Source organism: Gasterosteus aculeatus, chromosome 11 (assembly GCF_964276395.1).
Source record: "Gasterosteus aculeatus chromosome 11, fGasAcu3.hap1.1, whole genome shotgun sequence".
Taxonomy (NCBI): domain Eukaryota; kingdom Metazoa; phylum Chordata; class Actinopteri; order Perciformes; family Gasterosteidae; genus Gasterosteus; species Gasterosteus aculeatus.
In genome coordinates this window covers 5240190-5252898 of record NC_135699.1, presented here as the reverse complement: position 1 = coordinate 5252898, position 12709 = coordinate 5240190, and the positions used below count along the sequence as shown (strand labels likewise).

The 12709-nt window shown below is 47.5% G+C and overlaps 2 protein-coding genes across 2 annotated transcripts; both read left to right on the top strand.

Moving 5' to 3' along the window:
* Nucleotides 1-41: 41 nt before the first annotated feature.
* gcat (glycine C-acetyltransferase) lies at nt 42-4654 on the top strand. The gene is made up of 9 exons (XM_040190991.2): nt 42-382; nt 916-1046; nt 1160-1261; nt 1342-1488; nt 1682-1836; nt 2191-2273; nt 2966-3137; nt 3324-3445; nt 3938-4654. Exons 1-9 carry the CDS (start codon nt 163-165, stop codon nt 4087-4089), a joined length of 1284 nt encoding a protein of 427 aa, XP_040046925.2. The 5' UTR covers nt 42-162; the 3' UTR covers nt 4090-4654.
* A 637-nt stretch (nt 4655-5291) lies between these two features.
* On the top strand, nt 5292-10095 carry mcm5 (minichromosome maintenance complex component 5). The gene is made up of 16 exons (XM_078084578.1): nt 5292-5645; nt 6067-6193; nt 6276-6404; nt 6497-6669; nt 6784-6939; nt 7035-7204; nt 7287-7458; nt 7554-7665; nt 7747-7890; nt 7981-8046; nt 8128-8304; nt 8400-8512; nt 8600-8728; nt 8875-9017; nt 9109-9236; nt 9750-10095. The coding sequence occupies exons 1-16, from the start codon at nt 5473-5475 to the stop codon at nt 9849-9851; spliced, it is 2214 nt and encodes a 737-aa protein (XP_077940704.1). The 5' UTR covers nt 5292-5472; the 3' UTR covers nt 9852-10095.
* Nucleotides 10096-12709: the final 2614 nt, after the last annotated feature.

Below are 12709 nucleotides of genomic sequence, written 5' to 3'. Positions count from 1 at the left end.
CGAAATTGCCCCCCTCCTCTGATTGGTCCGCCTCACGTACGCCTCCGCCTTTTTGTTTTTTCTTACGTGACGCCGCCACGTTTCGCGTTCCGTTCCGTCTCCTGCCCGCAACTCCTGACACACACACACACACTCACAGACACACACTCGCCTCGCACGGCCATGTCTCTCGGAAAGGTCGCCCGTCGTTTGGTGAAGCCGGCGCGCGGCGCCCTCCGGGCCTCGGCCCCGGCCCCGGCCCGGCGCTACTCCGCCGTGGCCGAAGCCAGAGCGCTGCTGCGGGGGGAGCTGGAGGCCATCCGGTCCGCGGGGACGTGGAAAGCGGAGAGGGTCATCACGTCAAAGCAGGGACCTCGCATCAACGTGGACGGCAGCCGCGGCGGTGAGTGCTAACGCGGTTTCCGTGAGTAACGGCGCGTGTATAAATAACGCGATGGCAATTTGACCCGAGGGTCCTCGAACGCACCACGCGGCGCACTGGCTGTCGCGCTGTTGAGGTTTGCATATTCACTCAAACGGTAGACAAACTTTAAAAAAAAAAACCGAGACACGACGCGTAAAATAATACATGATTCAAGCTCAAATAAATCGGGAATATTCTGCAATCAAAGGTTTTTTAAATGTTCTTGTAACATAAACGGAACTAATGTGACCTTTACTGTCCAGTTCTGCTGAGTTATGACTCCGTGTCATTACGCATGTGTGAAACTTAGTTCATCCATCCTGATGTTAACACCCCAGTGCATTGATGTAATTTATCCTTCTTTGTTCCCTTTGCTTTGTGCCAATAAACCAAACACAGACAGATTTTCTCCTGCGGGGTTTGACTGTCTCTCTTTGGTTGTTGTTATTTCACCGATCTGAATTTGCACCAAATGGTCTCCTGCTCTCCATCTCCACTCCGTCTCCCTCAAGGCATATTGAACTTCTGCGCCAACAACTACCTGGGACTGTCCAGTCACCCGGAGGTGGTGCAGGCCGGGATTGACGCTCTGAAGACGCACGGTGCCGGGCTGAGCTCCGTCAGGTTCATCTGTGGCACACAGGTACGACGCCACTCAATCGGCACATCAACAGCGAAAAGACACCCGGTCGACGTGGCGTTAAAGCAGCTCAGTGCCCCCCGGGCGGTTACAAAGCGCTCGCTCTGGGTTCACAGGACCTACACAAAGATCTGGAGCAGAAGCTGGCCGAGTTCCACGAGAGGGAGGACTGCATCCTCTACGCCAGCTGTTTCGATGCAAACGCCGGGCTGTTTGAGGTACGTCGCGCTTCACGAGGCAGAGACGGATCCTTCCCGTTGGGATCGGTGAAGTATTCTGTCGGTTCTCCTCCGCGCAGGTTCTGTTGGGCCCGGATGACGCGGTGCTGTCCGACGAGCTGAACCACGCCTCCATCATCGACGGGATCCGACTGTGTCGAGCAAAGCGGCTGCGCTACAAGCACATGGACATCGGAGACCTGGAGAACAAGCTGAAAGAGTCCCAGGTGTGTTAGGATGTTCTACGTTCTGTGCAACAAGGTCTCCCATCCTTTTTATTCTTTTACTTTAAGACGCGTCAAGAAGAATCATAAGTCTCCACATCATTATTCAGAGTGGTGGACGCAGGTCCGACTCGTGTCCATTTGAGTGTGAGGGTGCATCAAAGCCATCTTCCTGTGGTGTCTCGGTTCTCCTCAGTCATCTCGCATGCGCCTGGTGGTCACAGACGGCGTCTTCTCCATGGATGGAGACGTGGCTCCGTTGGCAGAAATCTGTGACCTGGCCGAGCAGTACGGCGCCATGGTGTTCATCGACGAATGCCACGCCACCGGATTCCTGGGGCCCCGAGGCAGGTGGGTGAGGTCCCGGTTTCACCCCCAAAGGATGCATGCAGAGTTCAAAGGACCAGGCTGTGCCCTGTTAGGTGCTTTCAAAGATGAACCAATCAGTGTGGAATAATACTGCTTTATTTCAGCAGGTTGGTTTAACATTAATACACCGCCTCTCTGAATAGCACTTGATACAACAAAATCATGCATTACAAGAAAAACACATCATGGCAGTTAAAATATCTTGGATAAGATGCCACATAAGCAAGTACAGATAGGATTGTGGTCATTAGTATGCAGTCTTCATGTGCACACATCTGTGCTTAGAGCCTTGGTTGCGGAGGGGCTGAACTAATGTAAGTTCCTTTGGATCTGCAGAGGAACGGACGAGCTCCTGGGAGTGATGGGCAGAGTGGACATTGTTAACTCCACCCTGGGGAAAGCGCTGGGTGGAGCAGCTGGTAAGTTGAGTCAACCCAACATTTCCAGTTTATTCCCGTTAATTCCCCAATGTTCCTGTGTAATCCCATGCAAATTTTCCAACTTCCAACGAATTTTGGAACCCTAAACTCACCTGGGGCTTTGAGGACTTCTGTGTGTATTATGGCTGATCTTCAGACGTAGCTGGTGGAAACAGCGAGTGCATTTTAAGTATAGGAAGTGTCGAGGAGTCAAGCTTAATTTCTCTGCTTTTTAGGACTTTTCATTGTGTAGGGGATTTCCTCAAGCCTTGGAGAGAGGCAGGAACATCCAACGTAGACTCAAAAATGAAAGAACTGACTCGAATTTGAGGGTCAAAAGTCACCCTGACAAAGTGATGACACGACTGGTTGCCGCAGCCGGACAACCTGGAGGCCTAATAGATAACAATCAAGGGGTTTACGGGGTTTATGGGAGTTTGCAGGCAACCGGCGGAGACTCATTTATTAAGAAATGGAAGTAGTCCACGGCAATGTGCATAACAGGACCAGGCTCGCCGTTTCCTCCCAGCGGTCTCTACGCTGAGCTAACCGCGCCCTGGATGTCACCTTATACTTAACATACGTACAGGAGATTTTTATCGCTCCTAATGGCAAACAAAAGATTTCCCAAAAAATGTCAACAAACCACGTTGTAGATGTTCTGTTCTCGGGCTTCTCCTTTTCTCCTTCAGGTGGCTACACAGTCGGCCCCAAGCCCCTCATCGACCTGCTGAGGCAGCGCTCGCGCCCCTACCTCTTCTCCAACTCCCTCCCCCCTCCGGTGGTGGCCTGTGCCACCCGGGCGGTGGAGCTGCTGCTCGCCTCCAACGAGATTTCACAGAGCATGGTGGCCAAGACCATGAGGTGGGTTATCGCCTTTTTCCGCTTGTCTGCAGGGAAACACTACATGTCGCTCTGTGACCCTGACAGATAATATACAATGTAAAATAGATTGAAGTGCAGTCCATTGAAAGTTGTCCCTCTGTAATATATATATATATATATATATATATATTATATTTATTTGTTTTATCTGTGCTGTCCATCCAGGTTCAGGAGCAAGATGGCGCAGGCTGGCTTCACCATCTCGGGGTCAGCTCACCCCATCTGTCCCGTGATGCTGGGCGACGCCCGGCTGGCCTCCCTCATGGCCGACGACATGCTGAAGCTGGGTGAGGGGGCGTTGGAAACCTCCTAAAAAAAATAAGTTGTTTCTGAGAAAGTCCTGATTTATTATGAAGAATTTAAATTCTGATAGCGAAGACGAGATCAAGACGGAAACTTTTTCCTCATTTGTGGTGCTTTCACGAACTCTCTGTCATGCGTATTTCTCCTGTTTGTCTTTCCCCCATTTTCTCTTCTGCCTAAGAATATCTTTACCCCCCTTTTAAAGTCCTTCTCCTAACTGTTTTTGACCTTACGAGCCTCCTAGAGGCTGACTTGCTAAACAACGTCTATCTTCATCCTGTCTTACTTTTTGAAAAAAATACAAGTAAAGAAATCTTTTGTCAATTGACTGATTGATTAGCAGTAGAAGCTTTCATTCAGCAGCACTTTACATTAAACCATTAAAACTTTAGATCTATGGAAGGTCACAGCAGAGTGTCTGAGGACTCGATGTCCCTCCCCCCCTCCCCTGACTACCGAGTGTCTCGCCTCCACAGGAGTGTACGTGATCGGATTCTCCTTCCCCGTCGTACCGAAGGGCAAGGCCAGGATCCGCGTTCAGATCTCAGCCGCGCACACGGACGAAGACATCGACCACTGCGTGGACGCTTTCATCCAGACGGGCAGGAAGCACGGCGTCGTCCCCTGAGCGGAGCCGCAGCCATCCAGATACCGGGGAGGGTGCAGCCCCCCCGGCGTGAATCGCTCAACGCCGGCGCTCGCTTTCGCCGCGTCGTGCCTCCTGTTACTCGAGACCTTTGAATGATGTCGATGGAAATATTAGTTACGTTTGTAGGTCAGCAGAGGTTTGTTATTTTTGTGTTTGCTTAGCTGATTGAAGCACTTGCGTGTGAAGGTGTTTGCATTATAGGAATTACTTGGCAATCGATGGGTTTATTTGGGGTAGTTAATTCATTTAACAGATTGTGTTTTTAATATTCAAAAGGATATAACACATCTGAGACTGAAACCAGAAATGAACCTGACCGCTTTGTTTGTGCTTTCTAATGAGGGAAATTATTTAAGGAGTGAAGGAAGTTAGAACATGTTCATTCAAGAAATTTGACATTGCGTGCATATATATAATGTCAAAGCACACAAATGTCATGCTGCAACTCAACACATGAGCGCCGCTTTGCCTTTTTTCCCCTTTAGAAGATGCAACAACTGGTGCATGCTGATTATGAAAACATTAAAGTCTGCCTCCTCTCAAATGTGTTTTGTCTTATTGTCCCTTCACTCTGACATTTGAGCTTCGTACAATCAAGTAGACGTGTTTGTCTTTGTTTACCTTAACTCTTAGTTTATGATTTCTCAACTTTCGATCAATCTTTGCTTTTGAAGCCCTTCCAGGTAAATAATCTGAGAATGGACACTACAGCAAATAACCTCCGAATCTCCTGTGGTGGTTTAAGAAACTGGAGGGTATTATGTTGACATTGGTATTACATGAAATCCTTGTACGATGTCTTACCACACATCTGCCATTCCACATCAACACCAAGTTTCTCAAACTAAACTTATTTGCTGAGACTATTTCCACTTTGTCCAATTACTTTAAACACTCAAATCAAAAGAGCTTCCTTACGGAGAAGCGCTGTACTCATTGCCGGTTGTAAATGTGTGTTTTGGTCTAACTACGATTGCACTTTGTCGTTGTATTCATTGTTCTGTGGCGCATGGCCGCTTCTTGCCCCCACGCTTCCTCCTCCTCCTCCTCCTGGTGTCTTTTTCCCGCCACCAGGCTTCACAAACCCCGCCTTTCCGTCGCAGGCGCCCCTCCGTAAAGCCACCTCTACCAATAGCAGCAGGTCCTAACGATTACAGCCAATCAGAGCACCGCATAGGGGCGTTGCCAGACGCCAGGCGCGGGAAAAAGACGGGAAAGAGTTGCAGTGTTTTTGCCCACGTAACACGCGCACACAGAGCAGCTTCGTCTCCTGCAGTTTACATCCATCCGTGTTTTTGTCTCTTGATTAAGAAACTAGTCCGGTTTCATTCCGTCTCCAGTAGCTCAGAGAACTGGTTTAGTATGTCCGGCTTTGACGACCCGGGAGTTTACTACAGCGACAGCTTCGGAGGTGGCGACGGACACGGCGGGGATGAAGGCGGACTGAAGAAGATCCAGATCAAGAAACGGTTCCGTGAGTTCCTCCGCCAATTCCGAGTGGGTACTGACCGCACGGGCTTCACCTATAAATACAGGTGAGTTCAGGGTGAGGAGATGGACTTACAGGTGGATGAATGCAATCCTCTCCTAACAAGAAGGATAAGGATATGCACCAATAACGTTGCTGTACAAACTGCCTGGAATAACAGCGATGAAGCAGGAATCAATATTAAACAAATGGTTATCCACTTAACATGTGGTATTAATTAAAATGTGCTGCTCAGCACCTTGATGATGTCATCACAGTCACCCCCCTTTGGGCCTGCTTGACAGCGTTGTGTGTAGCTTGAAAGCAAAAGAAGAGAATTGTGGGAAATGTTGTTTCCTGCATTTCTGGAGCTCAACATGCATTTAGTGGTAAACGAAAACTACAGAAGTGCCGGTTTTTAACTAACAAATTTGTTGAGATGACTCTGGTGCGGTTCCTGTTATTCTAAACAATTGTTTCCAATTCAGAGATGAGCTGAAGAGACACTACACACTGGGGGAGTACTGGGTGGAGGTGGAGATGGAGGATCTGGCCAGCTTTGACGAGGACCTGTCAGACTGTCTCTACAAGGTGCCATCGGAGAACCTGCCGATGGTGAGTCTTATGTGATGAAAGTAAAACGATAACTCTTCTACACAATATTCTCTCCTCCTTAATAATTTGCTCTAACTTACAGCTGGAGGAAGCTGCGAAGGAGTTGGCCGACGAGGTGACCCGCCCCCGGCCCGTGGGGGAGGAGACCGTCCAGGACATCCAGGTCATGCTGAGGAGCGACGCGCATCACGCCTCCATCCGTGGCCTCAAGGTACCCAACGGGCCCCCCCCTTTTTTCATTTTTTGTGTCTCGCTGTCGTCGGCCAGCTGATCGCATCTCACGTTTCCCTCTCCCCCTCGTAGTCGGAGCAGGTGTCCCGTCTGGTGAAGGTGCACGGCATCATCATCTCGGCCACGCCAGTGAGGGCGAAGGCCACCAAGGTGTGTCTGCAGTGCCGCAGCTGTCGCCACCTCATCAACAACATCCCTCTGCCCCCGGGCCTGCAGGGTTACGCCCTGCCACGCAAGTGCAATCAGTGAGTGCGACCGCCTCAGCGCTGACAAAAGGCCAGCACAAGAGTCCGATGTTCCCCCCCCGGTTTAATTTTCCTTGTCGTTTGCCCTTTTTCTCTCGCTCTCTTTTTGCACAGAGAGAATCCTGGAAGGGCAAAGTGTCCCGTTGACCCCTACTTCATCATCCCGGACCGCTGCGTTTGCGTTGACTTCCAGACGCTGCGCCTGCAGGAGTCCCCGGACGCCGTGCCTCACGGAGAGATGCCCCGTCACATGCAGCTCTACTGCGACCGGTAAACGACGCGCACTCAAGCCAGTGGCGCCAATGAAGTGTGACGGCTTGTTGGTTCAAGCTGTTCCCCTTCTCCTCGCCCCCCCCCCCCTCCAGGTATCTGTGTGACCGCGTGGTCCCGGGCAACCGAGTGACCATCGTGGGTATCTACTCCATCAAGAAGATGGCCGCCGTGAAGCCCCATGGCAGAGAGAAGAGTTCCGGCGTGGGCATCCGTGCGTCCTACCTGCGAGTGGTTGGCATCCAGGTGGACACGGAAGGAGCAGGTAGGGTTGGCTTTCTGCAACAACAAACAAAAACAAGAAAAGTGTGACGCACTGGATTCCACATGTGTTTGTCTCCTTCCAGGACGTGGCGCGACTGGCTCGGTCACCCCACAGGAGGAGGAGGAGCTGAGAGCGCTGTCCGCCTCGCCAAACGTTTACGGCTCCCTGGCCCGCTCCGTAGCTCCCTCCATCTACGGCAGCGAAGATCTGAAAAAGGCCATCACCTGTCTGCTGTTTGGGGGTTCAAGGAAGAGGTGAGGCTACGGGGGTTTGGCTTCGGCGATGAGACCCTTCCCCTTCCCCCCGCGCCTGTTTAGTAACGCCCCGAGCTGCCCCCCCGTCTCTTCAGGCTTCCCGACGGACTCACTCGCAGGGGGGACATCAACCTCCTGATGCTGGGAGATCCTGGCACGGCCAAGTCCCAGCTGCTGAAGTTTGTGGAGAGGTGCTCGCCTATCGGGGTAACCATCCTCTTCAGTTTCCCTAAATTCGTTGCGAGCTGTTCGCTCACTAATGCCGACTCTCTGTCGTGCTCCGCCCAGGTGTATACCTCGGGGAAAGGCAGCAGTGCCGCGGGTCTGACCGCCTCTGTGCTGAGGGACCCCCACACCCGCGGGTTCATCATGGAGGGAGGGGCCATGGTGCTGGCCGATGGCGGAGTCGTGTGCATCGACGAGTTCGACAAGGTAAAAGAGGCGGTTTTGTGTGGGAGAAGGAGGCTATTCCACCTTATTCGTGTCCAAGGGACACATTTCATTCATTGAAATGTTATTCAGATGCGAGAGGACGACCGAGTGGCCATTCACGAAGCCATGGAGCAACAGACCATTTCCATTGCCAAGGTACTGACCCATTCGTTAAGACCCAATGTCGTTTTTTAGTGTGTTACCGGGGGAACGTTACACTTTGACAACCCCCTGCAGGCGGGCATCACCACCACCCTGAACTCTCGCTGCTCCGTGCTGGCCGCCGCCAACTCTGTGTTCGGCCGCTGGGACGACACGAAGGGGGAAGACAACATCGACTTCATGCCAACCATCCTGTCCCGTTTTGACATGATCTTCATCATCAAAGACCACCACGACCATCAGCGGGACATGGTGAGGAGGCGCATGCTTTTATTCAGCGTCATTGAGAGGAACATGATGGCTCTTTTTAATAAAAAATTTAAAAAATGCATGACTCCGCCCTATAGACGCTTGCTCGTCACGTGATGAACGTTCACCTGAGCGCCCAGACGCAGACTGAGGGCGTCGAGGGTGAGATTCCACTGGCCACCTTCAAGAAATACATCGCCTATTCCAGAACGTGAGTCTCTGTCAACGCGCGAGCTGCAGCAGTCTTGAGGCTTTAAGAACGGGGCTGATCACAATGCCGGGTTCTGAATGTCCGCAGTAAGTGTGGCCCTCGGCTCTCCGCCGCGGCCGCCGAGAAGCTGAAGAACCGGTACGTGGTGATGAGGAGCGGAGCAAGGGAGCACGAAAGGGAGTCCGACAAAAGGCCCTCCATCCCCATCACCGTCAGGTATTGTCTTTTCAAACACCCAGTCTCCCGCTTAGACACGTCAGCGGTGAATTCGTAGCCCCGACTTCTGCCCCCCCCCGCCCCCCCCTGCGTTTTAGTCACACGGGGGTTCTGTGAGTGAACGTGTGCGCGTCTGCTTCTTCAAGGCAGCTGGAGGCCGTCGTGCGCATCGCAGAGTCGCTGGCCAAGATGAAGCTCCAGGCTGTGGCCGGAGAGGAAGAGGTGGACGAGGCCCTCCGACTCTTCCAGGTGTCCACACTGGATGCTGCGCTGTCTGGAAGCCTTTCAGGTGTGTGTTGGCAGTCATGTTCGACTTGGTGACGCGTGACAGGAAATGTTTCCCCATTCTCAACATCTCTCGCACCACATTTTGCTACCAGGAGTGGAGGGCTTCACTTCCCAGGAGGACCAGGAAATGATCTCGCGCGTTGAGAAGCAGATGAAGAGACGCTTCGCTATTGGCTCTCAAGTGTCCGAGCACAGCATCGTCCAAGACATCACCAAACAGGTCTGTCTCACCAGATGATGATGATGATGGTGGTCAAGAATGGCACTATTCCATAATAAAACATGTCATTTTAAGCCAAACGCTCCATTGTTGACGAACAAATGGCAAAACACATTTGGAGCTTGTTTCCTACAAACGTATATGCACTAAATCTCAAACCTTTCAAATGAAGCTGGACATTTTGACTGAATTCAGTGGAGGCTACTAAGAAAAACCAAGCCACGATGGTGTATTTTTATAGAAAATACAAGGGAGCCAAGGAAAGAACCTTGAGGCACACCAACGCGGCTGCTGAAGAAACAGAGAAAGTTTTGTCGTAGGGTTACGAGTGTTCGTTAAATATTATTATATTAATATTACAAAATATTCAGGGAAAGTTAAGTACTAAACGGTACAACAATATCCAACCTAAAACTATCTTTAACAAAACAATGACTTTTAAAAAACTTTTTTTTTTATTCTGTTGATTTGAGGACTCATCGCTCCTATCTGGTTGTGTCTTCCTCTTAACAGAAGTATCCAGAGCACGCCATCTATAAAGTCCTGCAACTGATGTTGAGAAGGGGCGAGCTGCAGCACCGCATGCAGAGGAAAGTGCTCTACAGAGTCAAGTAGAGCAAGCCGTGCGCCGACAGGAGCATTGTTGATGTAAATAGTTTGATGTTTGCCTGTTCACAGCACTCTGTCTTTCCCAACGGACCTCTTTGAGTATTCGGTCGCTGTCTGGAGGGGATTCACGTGCATCTGGGTTTCATTTGAGCAGCAGCTGTCGGATTACTTGTAACCACAACGCTGCCACACAAATGTTATCAAGCTTCCGCATGATGTGTAAAAAAATAATAATAAAAATTAAAGTGTTTTTTTTTTTGAAGCATTTTATTTCTTGAACATATAAACATTAAAAAATGTAAAAATCAACATAGACTACAAAATTAGAAAAGTCACCTTTTGTTCAAGAAAAGGATTAGAGGGAAGCAAAAGCTTATAGATACCCACCCCTCTCTTATCCATATTCTCAATTAGTATATATTACTTTTAATATCATACATACATACACACACTCTCTCTCACACGCACACACGCACGCATACTCACACGCACAAGTAAATACAATTTAAATTTCTGTCACTGAATATTTTCACAGATCTCATATTTGGCTAATGTGTATAATTTAAGATGTTTTTTGAACTGTGCAATATGTTTACAATCTTTGATCTTATCTGGTAAGTTGTTCCACAACTTCACCCCACAGACCGATATGCACCTGCTTTTCAGTGTAGAGTGCACCTTTGGTTGCCTCAGTTTCAGTCTCACTCTTAAATTATCCTAGTCTGTCGCTAAACCAACTTTGAATGTTTCCTGAGAGTAGGCTGTTTCTTGCTTTAAATACAATCTGTAACGTTTTAAAATCTGTTAAGTCCATAAATTTTAATATATTTAATTTCAGAAATAATGTGTTTGTGTGTTCATAGTACCCCACCTTATTAACTATCCGTATTGCTTTTTTTTTAATTGTGCATATTGCCTGTAGGGTGCTTTTGTAGGTATTACCCCACACTTCCACACAGTAACTCAAATAGGGGGCAAAGAGTGTACAGTATAGTGTATGCAGTGATTGTATATTCAATATATGTCTGACTCTGACTAGTATCCCTGCACATCGTGCCAATTTTGAGTGTACACGAGTGACCTGTGGCCTGCAGCTGAGCTTGTGGTCTATCATTACACCTAGAAAGGACTATTCAAACACCCTTTCGATTTTTATATTATCGATCTTTAGTTCAATGTGTGTGTTTGCTTGTGTGTTACTTTTACCAAAGACCATAAATTTGGTTTTCTTTACATTAAGTGATAATCTATTTATATCAAACCACAATTTCAGCTTGGTTAACTCAGTCGAGACCGCCTCCAACAACTGTTCGAGGTTCCCTCCTTCACAGAATACATTTGTGTCATCTGCAAAAATAACATTTTTCAGGATCCTGGAAGCATTACTTATATCATTTATATAAATAATAAATAGTTTTGGACCCAGTATTGATCCTTGCGGCACACCACAGGTAATATTTCTTAAGGAGGACTTCTTATCCCCTATCTGTACAAACTGTTTTCTTTGTCCTATGTAACTTTGTACCCAATTTAGTCCAACCCCTCTGATCCCATAGCTTTCCAGTTTGTGTAGCAGTATATCATGGTTTATTGTGTCAAATGCCTTCTTCAGATCTATGAAGACCCCTATTGCCATCTTTTTGTTATCTATTGTGCTTGTCAGTTCTTCTACTAAGTCCATGAGTGCCAATGATGTTGATCGGTTTGGCCTAAAACCATATTGACTATCTATGAGTAATCCATGTTTATCTATGAAACTGTCCATCCTTGTAGCAAATATTTTTTCCAAAATTTTGGAAAATTGGGAAAGCAGGGAGACTGGTCTGTAGTTATTGTAAAGGTTTTTTTCACCTTCTTTGAAAATCAGAATTACCTTAGCAGTTTTTATTTTGGTTGGAAAGAAGCCCGTTTGAAGTGAAACATTACAGATATGTGCTAGGGGATCTGCTATATTAATAATGACTTCTTTTACTATTGTCATATGATTACCATTCCAGTCTCTTGATGTTTTTTTTTTTAAGTTATTAACTATGGCTATAATTTCATTTTTATCGGGTGTCCTTCAGAAAGATAGTATCTGGGTTCCTCTTGCCCAAATAATGTGCTACGCATCCCCCTTGCGGAAGGTTTATCTGCTCTTCTAGTTTAGGGCCCACATTTACAAAGAATTTATTGAAGCCTTCTACCATCTCCTTTTTGTCATTAATAATCTTATCATTATCTAGAATTTCTTCTGGCAATCCAGAGCTGGTCGATTGATTTCTTATAACTGAATTTAAGATCTTCCATGTTTCCTTTATATTATTTTTATTTTTATCTAGTAGTTTACAATAATAATCCTTTTTACAATTTCGCATAATATCAGTTAATTTATTTTTATATCTTTAATACTTCATTTCTTTCTCCTTATTTCTATTCTTGATAAACTCTTTATATAAGAAGTTCTTCTTTTTACAGGCGTTCAACAGACCCTTTGTAAGCCAAGGTTTATCTGAGCGATTTGCTCGTTTTCTGCTTTGCTGAATTGGACAGCATCTGTCATATAACATCAGAAAAGTTTGCAGGAAGGAATCATAAGCATAATCAACCTCCTCTGCCTCATAAACCTTTCTCCAGTTTTGTGCACTTAATTCATTTCTGAACTTGTTTAGATTGTCAACCGTTCTTAATCTCCTTTCTATCATTTCATTCCTTTCAGCCAACCTAGGTGCACCGCTGTAGAATGAAAACACCGGCAGATGGTCACTAATATCATTTAATAATAATCCACTTTCTATATTATCTATTAGGTTATTAGTAAAAATATTATCTATAAGTGTTGCAGAGTGAAATGTAATTCGACTAGGTTTAGTAATAGTAGGATA

Coding starts and splice junctions, on each gene's coding strand:
- gcat (XM_040190991.2), top strand. CDS start 163: ATGTCTCTCGGAAAGGTCGCCCGTCGTTTGGTGAAGCCGGCGCGCGGC. Junction 1,489..1,681: donor ACAAGCTGAAAGAGTCCCAG/GTGTGTTAGGAT, acceptor GGTTCTCCTCAG/TCATCTCGCATGCGCCTGGT. Junction 2,274..2,965: donor AGCGCTGGGTGGAGCAGCTG/GTAAGTTGAGTC, acceptor TTTCTCCTTCAG/GTGGCTACACAGTCGGCCCC.
- mcm5 (XM_078084578.1), top strand. CDS start 5,473: ATGTCCGGCTTTGACGACCCGGGAGTTTACTACAGCGACAGCTTCGGA. Junction 8,305..8,399: donor ACGACCATCAGCGGGACATG/GTGAGGAGGCGC, acceptor TCCGCCCTATAG/ACGCTTGCTCGTCACGTGAT. Junction 9,018..9,108: donor GCTGTCTGGAAGCCTTTCAG/GTGTGTGTTGGC, acceptor TTTTGCTACCAG/GAGTGGAGGGCTTCACTTCC.